General features: G+C 42.2%; 5 protein-coding genes across 5 annotated transcripts; 2 read left to right on the top strand and 3 right to left on the bottom strand.

The window, feature by feature from the left end:
• Positions 1-2,139: 2,139 nt before the first annotated feature.
• TrAFT101_008254 (uncharacterized protein) lies at positions 2,140-2,940 on the bottom strand (the record flags this gene model as incomplete). Its single annotated transcript, XM_024906644.2, has 1 exon — positions 2,140-2,940. One exon carries the CDS (start codon positions 2,938-2,940, stop codon positions 2,140-2,142), a length of 801 nt encoding a protein of 266 aa, XP_024762334.2.
• A 573-nt stretch (positions 2,941-3,513) lies between these two features.
• TrAFT101_008255 (uncharacterized protein) lies at positions 3,514-4,739 on the bottom strand. Its single transcript, XM_024901868.2, has 3 exons — positions 4,460-4,739; positions 3,747-4,385; positions 3,514-3,699 (listed from the first exon to the last, which is right to left on the bottom strand). Exons 1-3 carry the CDS (start codon positions 4,535-4,537, stop codon positions 3,667-3,669), a joined length of 750 nt encoding a protein of 249 aa, XP_024762333.1. The 5' UTR covers positions 4,538-4,739; the 3' UTR covers positions 3,514-3,666.
• Positions 4,740-6,234: 1,495 nt separating this feature from the next.
• Positions 6,235-7,080, top strand: TrAFT101_008256 (uncharacterized protein). The gene has a single exon (XM_024901867.2). The coding sequence runs from the start codon at positions 6,364-6,366 to the stop codon at positions 6,982-6,984; it is 621 nt and encodes a 206-aa protein (XP_024762332.1). The 5' UTR covers positions 6,235-6,363; the 3' UTR covers positions 6,985-7,080.
• Positions 7,081-8,164: 1,084 nt separating this feature from the next.
• Positions 8,165-9,441, top strand: TrAFT101_008257 (uncharacterized protein; the record flags this gene model as incomplete). Its single annotated transcript, XM_024905413.2, has 4 exons — positions 8,165-8,188; positions 8,273-8,438; positions 8,491-9,014; positions 9,109-9,441. 4 exons carry the CDS (start codon positions 8,165-8,167, stop codon positions 9,439-9,441), a joined length of 1,047 nt encoding a protein of 348 aa, XP_024762331.2.
• Positions 9,442-11,408: 1,967 nt separating this feature from the next.
• TrAFT101_008258 (uncharacterized protein) lies at positions 11,409-13,400 on the bottom strand (the record flags this gene model as incomplete). The annotated part of the gene is made up of 5 exons (XM_024906494.2): positions 11,409-12,128; positions 12,193-12,715; positions 12,800-13,000; positions 13,060-13,145; positions 13,194-13,400. 5 exons carry the CDS (start codon positions 13,398-13,400, stop codon positions 11,409-11,411), a joined length of 1,737 nt encoding a protein of 578 aa, XP_024762330.1.
• Positions 13,401-13,427: the final 27 nt, after the last annotated feature.

Below are 13,427 nucleotides of genomic sequence, written 5' to 3' on the forward strand. Positions count from 1 at the left end.
AGCTTCTTGGCCGTTGCTTAACAGTATATTAATTCTAGCATTGAAAAATAACAAAATAAACGCTGAAACCACTAGTCCACAGATATAGTATGGATAGAGAAGACCCATCGGCAAGTCAGGTCAGATGATGTGTGATAACTCCTGATACTATGGGTCCAACACCTGTATCGCAAAGAGCAACTTCCAACAAACTCACCGTTACGGTATTGCGGTTCCTAGCAACATGTATGCTGTTAATTACACTGCCAGAAACGGCGATTGAAAAGGGCTAAAAAATAGAGCTCTAGTTACCAGCATCCCTACAAGAGAAGTTCTCAAACTTGAACGAAGCTGGCTAGTGATGTAAGAAATGTCAGCCACGACGAAGAGCAGTAGTCTCACAGTGAGATCCGAGAGCGAGCTAGAAACATGACTAACTTTTCATTCAGGCTGATATTGAGGCAGGCCTGCAGCACAAACACTAGATGTATATGTCGTAATGAGGTTGTCGAGGCAAGCAAGCGAAGTGACGGTTAATTGTAACGATGTGACCACCCTTGGGGGTTTTCATACAGAGGCAGTGGCAGAATTCGCGCCAAGCATCATGATTCGACCATCTTGTTCGGTATAGAAGGCCTGGCTGGTGCTGTGAGGTCAATTGAGAATGTAAAATATAGATGCTTGTAGTACTAGGCTATGTTGCTTCTCTTGTGGCCGTTGTAACATTTTTTGGGATTTGCACCACAAGAGTTACTTCTATTAGAAAGGTGCATATGATGAAGCCATTGTTTCTCGAGTGACAACATGCCTTCACGGAACATGGGAAAAGGAAAAGATGATGGCAAAGTAGCTGAGGGGAGGGAAAAGGTCATGCTTGCTCTCTCATGTCTAAATAGTCGCTTCATGAATACTGTACGATTTGGAACACAAGTGTAATATGGTAGAGGACTAAGGCATGCTTTACCATAATGGCTGCAATTAATAAGAAAAGAGTTTTTTCTGTTTTTGTAGCTCGGAGTAGACCAGAAATTATACATTTCAGTAACTGTATATGCAAATGGGCTTAGAATTGCTTATACCAAATGCTGGATCATCGCATTTAAGTTCATTTTAAAGTCCAGATTCTGAATCTAATCCGTTTCATTTGACAAGACTAACATTATTTTTGCAATCTCGTTTACAAATGCGATCATATCTTTTTTATCATGACATCCCTCATTATAATCTATGGAGAGCCTTACACAATCTCTCCAACTAGATAGGCGAACGGAACTATGATTAGTGTACATATTAGCATATTGATTGCTAGGTAGAGATATGACTTCATGGAAATGGTGAATCCAACATACACTGTACATAATGACTGATTTGAGAAGAAATATACATCATCCACATGAATGGCTTTCTCGTTTGAATGTGCGTAAAATTCTCGAGGAATATACCGTTCATTAATTCCATCGCTGGCAAATACCTAGATTTAGTTAGCAGGAGAGAATTGATTACCCTTAAGAACATAATATATTCATATGAAACTTACTGGGCTTTCTATCTGGGGCGGCGCTAAAGGCTTTTGGCTCCTAAATATCAACAATGGTTAGCAATAGAACAACGGGTAAGAGTATTGGTGACTGCATACATGGCTGCTAACACTGCTCCAAATTCCATAACTGGAACGGACATGGAAAGCTTACAAGGCGTAGCTACATTGCTGATGAAGGAATTTTTCGCGAGTCCTGCGGCCTTCACTAGTTTATCTCGTAATTCTCTTTTGCTAGAGATATCGCCGATGGCTAATTCATTGACATTCTCAAATAATATGATGGCTGGAGCTTGACAAGAAGCAATATAGGGCTTTTCGCCCTTTTTATAGTCCTCTTTCAGATACCGCCGACCATCTATGACGGATATACTGCTGAAACTTGTGGCGTTTCGCGCACTATCGGCCTTCATCAGAGCCAATAATACTGCACCCATCGCTAGATGTGTGATGCTATGCCCAGGCTGGAGGCGAGTACGAATACTAGACAACATAGACTGACTTTCAGCTTCTGTGAAAGTATAAAACTCCGTCTGTGGCCTTTTAGGATTTGACTGCAGTGGATTTAACCCTAAGGTACTCTGGGGACGATTAGCATGCCGTCTTTAAATTATCAAGGACAATTATAGTGGATTAACCTTCTTTTTCATGAGTGCCATATGGTCATGCACAGTACGATCGAACCTAGGGCCGCATAGATCCTGTTCAGAGTCCATCAATTCTACAAAAGCAGGGGGTAGATTGTTTGTGCTTTGCTTCCAGTCTACATCTTCATATTTATTGAATGAAGAATCAGACATCTCGGCAACCAGACTCTGAAAAAGCATGGCCACTATCTGCCGTGCAGCGATCCCATCGAATAGACAGTGATTGAAGCGGAAGAGATAATGCACCTCAGAATTCTCCAGGCCCGCATCCAATGCGGTTACGGGCGAAGATATATACACCGTGATGGCGTTATTATTAGATATGCTGGATTCCTGGTTTTTCTTCTCCTCCACTTGATCTCGCATATCGATAGGGCTATGTAAATTCGCCTCTGCAGTCACAATACTGGCTGCCCATTGGTGTACTTCATCCACGACTTTTGGGGTTCGATATTGGAGCATACATTTACCCTGCTTGTCCCATGAGAGAGTCACGGCTACTTGTGGCTGTGACACCCTGAGCTGTACTAAGGAGGACTGAGTCATCCGTTCTAAATCACGGAGTGTGAGTATCTTAGAACCGGCAGACGAAGCGTGGAAGCGAACAGTAGTTGCAATGAAGAAGTCATTTTCGCCATTATGATTACTTGCTTCAATGCCAAACATGGCCTCAGTCGCACAGGCACGGCGTACTCTCAATCTTGTGTCATTGGGGGGTGATCGCCAGCGATACTCATCCACCTTGATGGGTGGCATTCTCCTCACTCGAGAAGCCATATTGGACAAAGATTTTGCGTTGATAGTTGAAGGAAAAGTTGAGAAAGAATTCACAAGAGACCTACTCTCTACAGACTGTCCAATTTGAACCTCGGCTTACTGTACCGATGATCACTTCTTACCGCCATTATCCCTTAGTATGCTTGGTGGCAAAAGTTCCATGCTACAGCTTACTAGGTAGCATGGCGGCATGACACCTCCGAGACTCGGATCCAACTTCTCACACCAGGCTCGGAGTAAGTAACACAAGTCCATTTACGAAGCACTATTTCTCTTCCTCTAGACTTATAGATACTTCAAGCTGATATTGCCTATTTAGTATTAGAGGTGTCAGACTGCTTTGTAGTTCAATGCTCCGCTGCAATACAGCCGAATTAACTATATTGGCGTTATGGACCATAAAGGGGGTGTGCCGGAATATTTTTTAGGCTATGGAGCACTCCGTAGGCGTTGTTCATAATCTTTCTAGTCTCAGTTTGTATACAAGCGTTTCAGGGCTAAGCATTTCGCGCTTACATGCTTGATGCATATGCAACTAGTTGAAATGCGAAAGAAGCTCCCGTGAGTAGCTACGTCGCCATAATATGGAGTAATTTGAGCATCATTGTAGCTGATTACTATTCAAAACGGCATAAACCGTTATACTACATCCTAGACCTAGGGTATGGATTCTATCTACTCCATATTTGATGCATTCTTTCAAGCAACGTAGCACTGGAGCCATGCTCAAGCTATGACGCGGCTGATTTCGATTTCGTCCTTTACTAAAGTTAGTGACTAAATTCACTTTAGGATCAAGCTCTTACCTCGAAATCCCCAGGTTGGATTAACCCTTTCACCCCGGTGCTCTGTAATTTTGAATGGCTTCTGACCAATTTACGATATTCAGGGGCACCTGGCCGTTCAACATTGTCCGCGGCAATAACCGTACCCTTGTGCAAGAGGCCTAGCTCCTCGCAGACTTTAAAATCAGCAGGATACAAATCCTCACCATGGTCCAAGAACAAGAAATCAACGCTGGTTAAAGTGCCTTGTGCATGTAGTTTGCGAAGAGACTCTTCTGCGGGGCCGGTGACAACTGTTACAATGTCAGACAGCCCTGCAAGCTGGATTAGCTCTCTAGCGATAGAAGCAAATTCGGCGCTTAGTTCAAGGCTGAAAACGCGAAGCTGTTGATATGGGCTACTGCGACGCATAGCATCTGCAAATAAAATAGCAGAGTATCCCAGGTAGCCCCCTAACTCAACGGCGGTTTGAGGCTTTTCCTCAGTAATCAGATTGGATAAAATCCCCGCCTTATGGCCACCAATGCTGATAAGGAAGTCATGATTGGCCGAGAAATCGTCAATGGCCGAGAGTATTTTTGTGGGAGAGCCTCGTAGATTGTCAATGTCGGGGTGCGAAAGGATGAAGGAGAGAAGTTTCTCTTCACGGCCATCGTTGGACTAATTAGCGAATGCTTAGCGATGCTTACTTTACGGCTATCTTGAGAACAAATGCTTAGAAGATTGGAAATTACCTCGACGCCCGTTTCAAAGGCTTTCCTTAATACAGGATATTTCTCTAGTAATGCGACGACTTCCGGAGGGTGGTCCATTCTGGCGATGAGTGCAGCTTAGAGCGCGCGACGGAGTGCAAGAAAGAAGTGTAAGTGATTGTGTAAACCAGAATCTCACTCTGTGGGAAACTTTCAAGGAAAAAGCAACTGTTTCTTCTCCGCCGTGGCTAGCTGTCAATTGCCACTCATGGAAACAGCTTCGATATGACTTACTGATGACCTACTGCAGTGTGGTTCCTGTTCAAGAGGCTGCACATCTGCGGGGCACAATTGATACTCCAAAGAGTTTAAAGTCTCACTTTGTGCAAAGGTGGGGGTTGCAGTTATTAGTCATCTGAAGATAATGTGCATCACCATTGCTTGTCCCCAGATGAAAACTGTTGAAGAAACAAATGGAAAACACACATATTTACTTATTTTGTCATATGTGACTCAAATTCAATTGAATGATACATATACTAGCTGTATTGGGTACGATGTACAATTTGATACACAAGCCACCAACGTGTAAGCAGCGGAAAGAACTACATACATGTAGTATAACCTGCATTCCTCCCAAACAAAAAGGAGTTACTGCCAATGCTTGCAGAGCTGCATAACTGCTACCTACTACCTACTCGTATACTCGTATACTCGTATAGTGGATCGGAGAATCATCTGCACGTATCGGTCCATGGACGCCCGTCAGCGGCAATCTAGCCAAGGACGGTGTTACTTGAAAAGCCCGCCCCTAGCTTCATCTACCAACCCCATCCCGCGAAGACTGAACCTTGCACTTACCATTAAAGGCTATGTGGTCGTGATTCAGCAAGGCACTAATAGTGATTTGATGTTCTTTTACCTGTCACGTATCGCGAATGACGACCCTTGAAAAGGTATGTAATACGGATGGGAATTATCTGATTTGTAGTTAATTCCGAGAACACATTTACCCCCACTCGGGGATTCACGCTCAGGGTCAGTCGCTGATAGCAAGCGAGCAAATGAACAGACATAGTATAGCAAGGTAGACAGCCCGTGTTAGTTCGGGGTGTTGGAACTTTTGCTCGGTGAGACGTGATAGTGCCACCTCTTTTCTTTCATCATTGCCGCAACTGCCGGCCCAGACATTGGGACTATTTGCTCCACGTGAAAGACATTTTAAGCGGGATAAATCTGAGATTGATCTATAAGATTTGCCTAACAGGATCGCAAAGGGCTGGCGGAGTCGCGTATTTACAAGGGTTTACGTGCTAGGTTATGAGCCTGGTATAAGCACTATCCACTTCTGGAGGAACGGAGTAAAGTACCTATGTGTATGAGGCTATGGAGATATACTGGCTGCAGAATGTAACACTTTTAAAGTAGGAGAAAAAAACTAATAATTACATAAAATATATAATTTTTTATAGTTTTTCCTTTAAAGAAAATGTTAATAATTAAAAAATTATAATACCCTATAATGTTTGCTATATTATAAACACCAATTTTTTATTTATTTATTTTATATATTTTAAATTGTATACTAGTATATATTTTTAGTCTTGTTTAACTATATTTTATATAAAATACTTGCAAGTATACATGAATTATATTAACTTAAAAGCTAATTATATATTTTTTAAAAATTAATTTAGTATAAAATAATTTTTATTTCACTTTTAAAATATTACTTTAACTAACAATTTTACAGATAGTTTAAGCATTTTCCCAAGACGCTTCTCAGTGACCTATTCATCAGCACCAATAGTGATGTCCTACCATATTATTTAATTTTTGATGTTCCGTCATTTTAAAAGCTCTCTTGTGTACTTGTCAAAGGGAGTCTTACAACAATCATCATTGGACTTTCCCCCCCTTTTCTCAGGTTCCCTTCTCGTTCAACCATGTCTTCCATCAACTCAGAATATGGTCTTCTCTTGATCGACATCCAACAGGGCTTTAACGACCCAAATCATTGGGGAAGGAAACGCTCAACGCCCAATTTTGAGGAAAATGTCAAAGAGCTTCTGGCCACTTTCCGTGCTGTTGCACCTAACAACATTTTTCATGTTTGCCATCTCTCAACTCTGCCGCATTCGCCATTGCATCCAGACAATGGTGCAGTAGATTTTCAACCATACGCTGCTCCCTTGCCCTCTGAGCCAACCTTTCCTAAGCATAAAAACTCGGGATTCTACGGCACAAATCTCGAGGAAGCCATTCGTGAACGCAAAATTACCACCCTCGTTGTCTGCGGTTTGATGACGGAACACTGTGTTAGCTCCACGTTGAGAATGGCCTCAGATCTTGGGGTTGTAGACGGCGTCGATGGAGAAGATAGTAAAGGGCGTATCTTACTTGTACAGGATGCAACAGGCTCTTATGATACTACTTTCGGTGGGAGATACTACGATGCTGAGACTGTTCATGCAGTTCATTTATCAGGCCTGGATACCGAATTTTGCCAGGTGGTCAATCTAAAAGTTGTTTTGAGGGAATTGAAGGGTCAAAGAGAGAATAGGTAGAGCTAGAAGCACATTTTGCAATCGCGAGGCTAGGTCAACAGCACACAAGAATTGAGACTGTATGAAGAAAAATCCTATCACGCAATCCCAACAAAGCGAGTTAATGACTGCTATCGTTAAAAATGGCGTCATTTTCTACTATGAGAAAGGAAAGCATGTAGCCATTGTGACGGTTGATACTATGTCACGTAATTGGCAAATAACGTCTCTCTATCAGAGCTAGCTTGTACGACACCACCTATGCAAAAGTCGACGTCGCCGTGCTGCCCAGCAAATTCACACTTTGATCAGATGTTGCTGTCTTCAAGGTTGTTCTCCCCCCGCAATATTTTCCCTATTCACACCGCTTAAAGTGGTGTTGCGTGTGACAAGCTATAAGTGTAATCACACTCCCCCCCTCCCCGATATCATCACCACCTGGAGATGCCGCGTTCTGCCGCACCAGTGGATTATAATTTAATAACGATTATGCCTCTACTACTTACTAAAACTAGTTAAGTACCTAATAAGTCTTTAATTAGTGAAACAGTTTACGTAGAACCCTCTTTTAGTTGAATCCTGGGACTTAAAGCCGGTATTACACCTATCTGAGACCTTTTGCGGCGGATACGAGATTCTCACCTTAAGCCTATTGAGATAGGAGTAGGGTATATGAGACTAATCCGAGGGCTTACTATTGCACACAGACATGTACAAGGTACAATCCATGGATCAATATTTGGTATCACATTGTAAGACTTGAAAGGATTGCCACTATGTTTTGTGGATCATCTACGCTTTGCTATCCACACTCTTCGCTAAGTAATTGACAGGCGAGAAAGCAAAGATGGGATGATCAACCTGTTTGTTAAATCACAAGGTTTGCAGCGCAATTTGTATGACAAAATTAACCGAATCGGTATCGTAGTGTAAGAACGATTATAACTCGGGAATTGGGATAAAATAACCCATTCAAACCCCCCACATTGATATAGCTTGGTATAACTTGGGCAAAGTGGGTTATCGTTGATACCATCTGGTTTATAAGGTGGTATAGGTAAGTGTTCTTTACGTCTTTTTTTTTCTCTTTGCTCTGCCTGTTCTACTACCATTTCTCTTCAGAGCACAGTGTGCCGTTATTATACTCGCCCAAGAGAAAGAAATGATAGCTGCAATTCTCATAGTCTTGGCAGTAGCCTATATGCTGTGGAAGCTCTTAGCATTCGTATGCTCCATCTTCTTTGCTTTATGTTTATCTCTTTTCTTCACTGTTTCAAACGATTGATGAATGTTAATATAATTGCTACAGAAACAAGCTGAGAAGCAGACGTCTGAGGGATGGAAAAATGATACCAAGGATGCGGTCCTTGATGGTTCGAGAGATTCAGAAATCGAGCCACTGAATGATCTTGATTATACCAAAGTGCCTCCTATCCAGTACAGGCCATTCCTTACAATGCCTCATGTTTCAATGGGTAAGTAGCCATGAACACACCTGCTTTAAAATCATTATATTGACTTTTGAAGGAATCAAAAAGATGTCTCGAAATGAATGGATTCGCATTGACCGTGGTTATATGAATCGCATCAAAGAACGGCAGATGGTGATGCGTGAGCATGCTGCTGATGCGATTGGCACCAGCGATATAGTAAACCCCGCAATTGCCGAGCTCTACGAAGCAATTATGATTAATCATCTGCCAAATAGGTTCCCTACGATGTTTCGTATTGAGGGAACCAGGTTACTCAACCTCGTCACAGGCAGATCGCACTCAATCAAGATGCAAGAGCTCAGCCACGCTGAAATGTTACAAAACTTGGGCGAGAGCGTTGAAGAGGACTTCTATATCATGTGTCCCGATGAGGAAGGTGAGATTCGCCTTCAAGGATACATTGCTTGTTTTCCAGGTGGATTCCTCAGCCGTGCAAAAGTAGGGATGTCTATGAGAGAGATCCACCAGCCGGTTCCCGGATATGCAGAGAGAATTGGAAAAGGGGCCGACCGTCATTTGCAACGACTCGAACCAGGAAACTACATTGAGCGCATGAATGTAAGCTCTGGTGCTTTTAAATATCTCTTCCTCTTTTTCTTCTCTATTATGTGGAAAGACGATTGCTAACTGCTTGAATTTTTCCTAAATCTAGTGGAGTCTCCAAGTAGATGGCTCAGACCTCTTCCGTCTTGATGGCAATAACTATTACCCCGAACTGGGAGAGGAGATACCAGAGGAAGAGCAACGTGTTGATCTCTCCACATCTTATCTCAGGGTAGAGCACCAAACTTTGAATCGGTTGCCAAAATCCCTGGCAGTCATCTTCTGTGTGCGCTCATATCTTACTTCTTTGGAAGATATCAGGAATGAGGGAAACGGTCCGTCTCTTCTAAGTGCTATTAAAAGTATGCCTGAAAAGCTAGGGGACTACAAGAAGCGTCCGTTCTGGTGTAAGGCTGTGTACGAGTATCTTGGAGCCCAGTAGAAAGGCTTTTAGCTGCGACGGAATCGGATAATGCAGGGTTTCATCTTACATGTCCACATTTGGTTAAAACATCGATGGCTATCACAAATTATGCAACATTGAGATATTCCGTATTATAATGCCGATATATCGGTATCACGTGTAAGGCAGTGATACCCAGCCGCCCTTTTTGCCCAACTTGAAGATGATCCTATTAGCTAGGACGTTAATAGAAGTATAGAAAGATATATTGTAACTTTGGCTCTACGCTGCTAACATGGTGATTACTCTTGGCTTAGCATGGGAATGTTTTGCCATTCTCTGAGCTACACAGTCCCCCTCCCGTGGGGGCTATATGTGTTTTCATTATACCCATTCAATCACATGCAAGGAATGTCGAGAGTTCTTAACAAAGTGCCAGCCTAAAAGGGTAAATGGAGGGTCATTTAAGCTACTATACGGAGCATTCCTTTTCCACATCTGTACGGCTCTAGTCAGCAGCTATAGCTTATACGATACGGAGTATATTAAGTGCTATACAACGGCGCTATGCCCGCTTAAAGCCTGCATTGGAAAATAGTGCAATTAGCTTAGGTGGCCTTTGTGGAATCTCAATAGGTCAAAAATGTATATATCTCCATCGATCTAGTTTCCTATTACGGTAAGCAGTAATGAAATAAGTCCCTTATGATTACTGAAAGGCTGTAGGCGTCGAAGGAGTGCGAGGATGCATATGTCATAGGGCTTGTTTCGCCGCTAAAATCCTTCCCGGTGTTAACTACTGTGGTAGTACCAGGGGTTGCAAAGATTGTTTGTCGTTTGTCGTTTTTCGTTTTTTCGCTCTTCGCGCTTCGTTTCGTTTCCACGAAACTATTTGTGTTTCGTTAACGAATAACAACTCGTTTTTAGTAGCTCATTTACAACCTTGGGGATTGCATATACTCTTAACTATTAATATATTCTATTGGCTGGTAACGAAGACAAATGCTCCATTAGCAACCGCTGTGGTGGCTGGCACGACCCGTGTGCCGTCCGGCGACGATCACCTTGCCAAGGCGAAGCAAAAACAACCAAGGATGCAGTAAGACTTTAAAGATAGCCCTCGTCAGCATAGGCGTTATCTTGAGCAAGTATTATAATAATAATTTAAAAAAGAAAAAACTTTTTCGCCTTCTTCTTGTTACAATACATGGACAGCGTTAACATTTCCCCCGCTATAAGTCGGACCACATACTAAGTGGCCACCCCTACTAAGTGGCCACATAATTACACCAAAACTTATAGTTTTTAAAATTTTATAATTAATTATAAAAAAAATTAAAGACATAAAAAAAGTAATTATATAAATAATATTATTAATATTATAAAATAAAATAAAATTATTAAATGTTTTGTAATTAATAAATATATTACTTAAATTATAAAAAAGAAAGGTAAATTTATTAGTATTAATATATAATTTATATATAAATCTTAACAGTAATAAACTATTAAATAATATATATAATATTAATAAATAAAAAAAAGTAATATTACTTTTATAACATAATATATATAGTGCTTATATTCTAATAAATAACTATTTATAATTTTTATTAGTGTTTATATTATTATTAATATTGTAAGAGCCTTTGTAAACTTATATGGAGGTGGCCACTTAGTAGGGGTGGCCACTTAGTATGTGGTCCGACTTATGTACTTAGATACTAGTGTGAAATCCGCAGAGGTACGGGTGTTGTTTGTGTATGCATTATACTGCTCGTTCAGATGCATTCCGTCGTTTACTATAATATTAATTGCACGAGAACTCTATCTTACGGCGAAATATTGATTTTTAAACTAATAGAGTGAGGGCTATTCTACTCGTACATGTTAAGATAAATCGAAGTAATCACCATGTAATCTATATGTACCCTAAACCCTAACAGATCTCCCCTTTTCCCCTTGCAAGTGCAATTTCACCCAATGGTTCCTAGGTCTTACCGGATCTATATTTCCGTCTCATCAGCCTTGGAATCGCAGATCTTCTCAAATTCTGCAGACCCCGCGGTTGGGGACACATGCTTCTCTTCCTGAGCAACTTTACCTTTTTTTACAGATTTCCATTCTACCAATAGGGCTGCTACGACTGTGGCGCAACCTAAGGCCGTAGGAACAAAAAATGTTCGTGTGACGGCGGAATTGTATACCGTTAAAACCTCGCTCAGAATCGTAGCACTGACCTTGTCCCTCCACTCTGTGGCTCCGGCTTCTAGGATAAGTGCGGGATCCACTGCCGGGACGTGTTGATGCAAGCCTTTTGACAGCTCATTGGTGAAGAGGTTATTAGCAACAGAGACAAATACTGCACCGCCTAAATTGTTGGCAAAGATGATCGCCGTCGTCCCTATTGGGATGTCCTTTTGCGGTAACACAGTTTGCACAGCTAGAAAGGACTGTTGGAAACCCATGCCCACTCCGACGCCAAATAACACTTGGTAACCAATCCAGCTGCTATGGTTAGTAGTAACTTTAAATGTTGTCATCAGTCCTGCCGCGACTGAAATGCATATGCTGCCGGCAATCATAAATGGTGCGTAGTAACCTAAGGCGGTAACGATAAAGCCAGTCATCACCCCCGTTAGGACCAAGGCGATGAGAAGGGGCAACAACATTACTCCCGAATGGCCGGGAGATGTATTCTTAATTGATTGGAACCATAGAGGAAGCTAGCAGAGATTAATCCATTAGCGAATTCATCAATTTTGAAAGGATGCCGGGAGAAAAGCTTACATAGTATTCCACCAAAAATATAGAACCTCCCATGCAAAATGCATACGCGATACTAAGACTGACGGAGCGCTGTCTCAAAACTCGAAGAGGTAGAGTCACATTCGTCTTTTTATATGCCTGAACAGACATGAAAGCACTGAACAACGCTGCCGCGAGGATCAGAAGCACTATGATTCGCGTGTTGCCCCAGGCATATGTTGTTCCGCCCCATTGCATAGCGAGAAGCAGACAAATAACGCCAGGTACGAGAAGGAAGAGCCCCAGCAAATCCATAGACCATAGTTTCTCTTTAAACGTCAATGGGGCAAGCTCTTGATTCTTAGGGTTTCGGAAGAACAAGATGATCACTCCCAAAGAGAAGCCACCGAGAGGCAAGTTTATATAAAAGCACCATCGCCATGTGACATGCTGGGTGAGGGCACCAGATATAAGCGGCGCGACGGCCATTGCAATGCCCTCCATTGCTCCCAGAAGACCCCCAGTCGTGGGCCGGAAGCGAAGAGGAATGGCATATGACTGGATTCTATAGCAAGGGTTAGTTCGATGAGATGGCTCGAAGTATCGAAGACCTTAGGGGATGAAATCATCATGAAATCTCCATACTCACATAAATACGCCTGATATAACACCCCCCGAACCTAAGCCGGCAATTGCACGCCCTATAATAAGCGCAGCTGAGTTCGGTGCAACGGCGCAAACCAACGACCCGATTTCGAAAATGAAGATTGAACTAAGAAAACAGATCTTCACAGGGAAGATAGTATACAGCCTCCCGTAGAAGAGCTGCATTCCGCATGTAGTAACAAGACTATAAATCATTAGCTAAAACATATAATAGGCTGCAATGAAGAGAATACGAAAACCTACTAAGCAGAGCCATACCAACCCACATCATTGAGCTGCTTGAATTCCTGAGTGATGCTTGGAATGGCTGTTCCCACAATAGTACCGTCCTACTTCCAAGGTAAGCTTGCTATCTTGACAAGAATACTGTGACTTACCAGCCCTATGAGAAAAATGGATAGCGCAAGAGCTATGAGGATTAAACCAGTTTGAAGAGGACCTGAATCAGAAGTATCATCTGCATGGCTGTCTACAGCATTCTGGCTTTCTATAGGCAAGTTGTCGTTAATCGCTGTTGGTGACTGCGCGGATTCAGTTTCATGGCCTAGCCCTGAATCCGGGGTCTTTGAACTGTCATCCACCATTGGGGACAGCACTTGGAGGCAAAACCC

Source organism: Trichoderma asperellum, chromosome 5 (assembly GCF_020647865.1).
Source record: "Trichoderma asperellum chromosome 5, complete sequence".
NCBI lineage: Eukaryota > Fungi > Ascomycota > Sordariomycetes > Hypocreales > Hypocreaceae > Trichoderma > Trichoderma asperellum.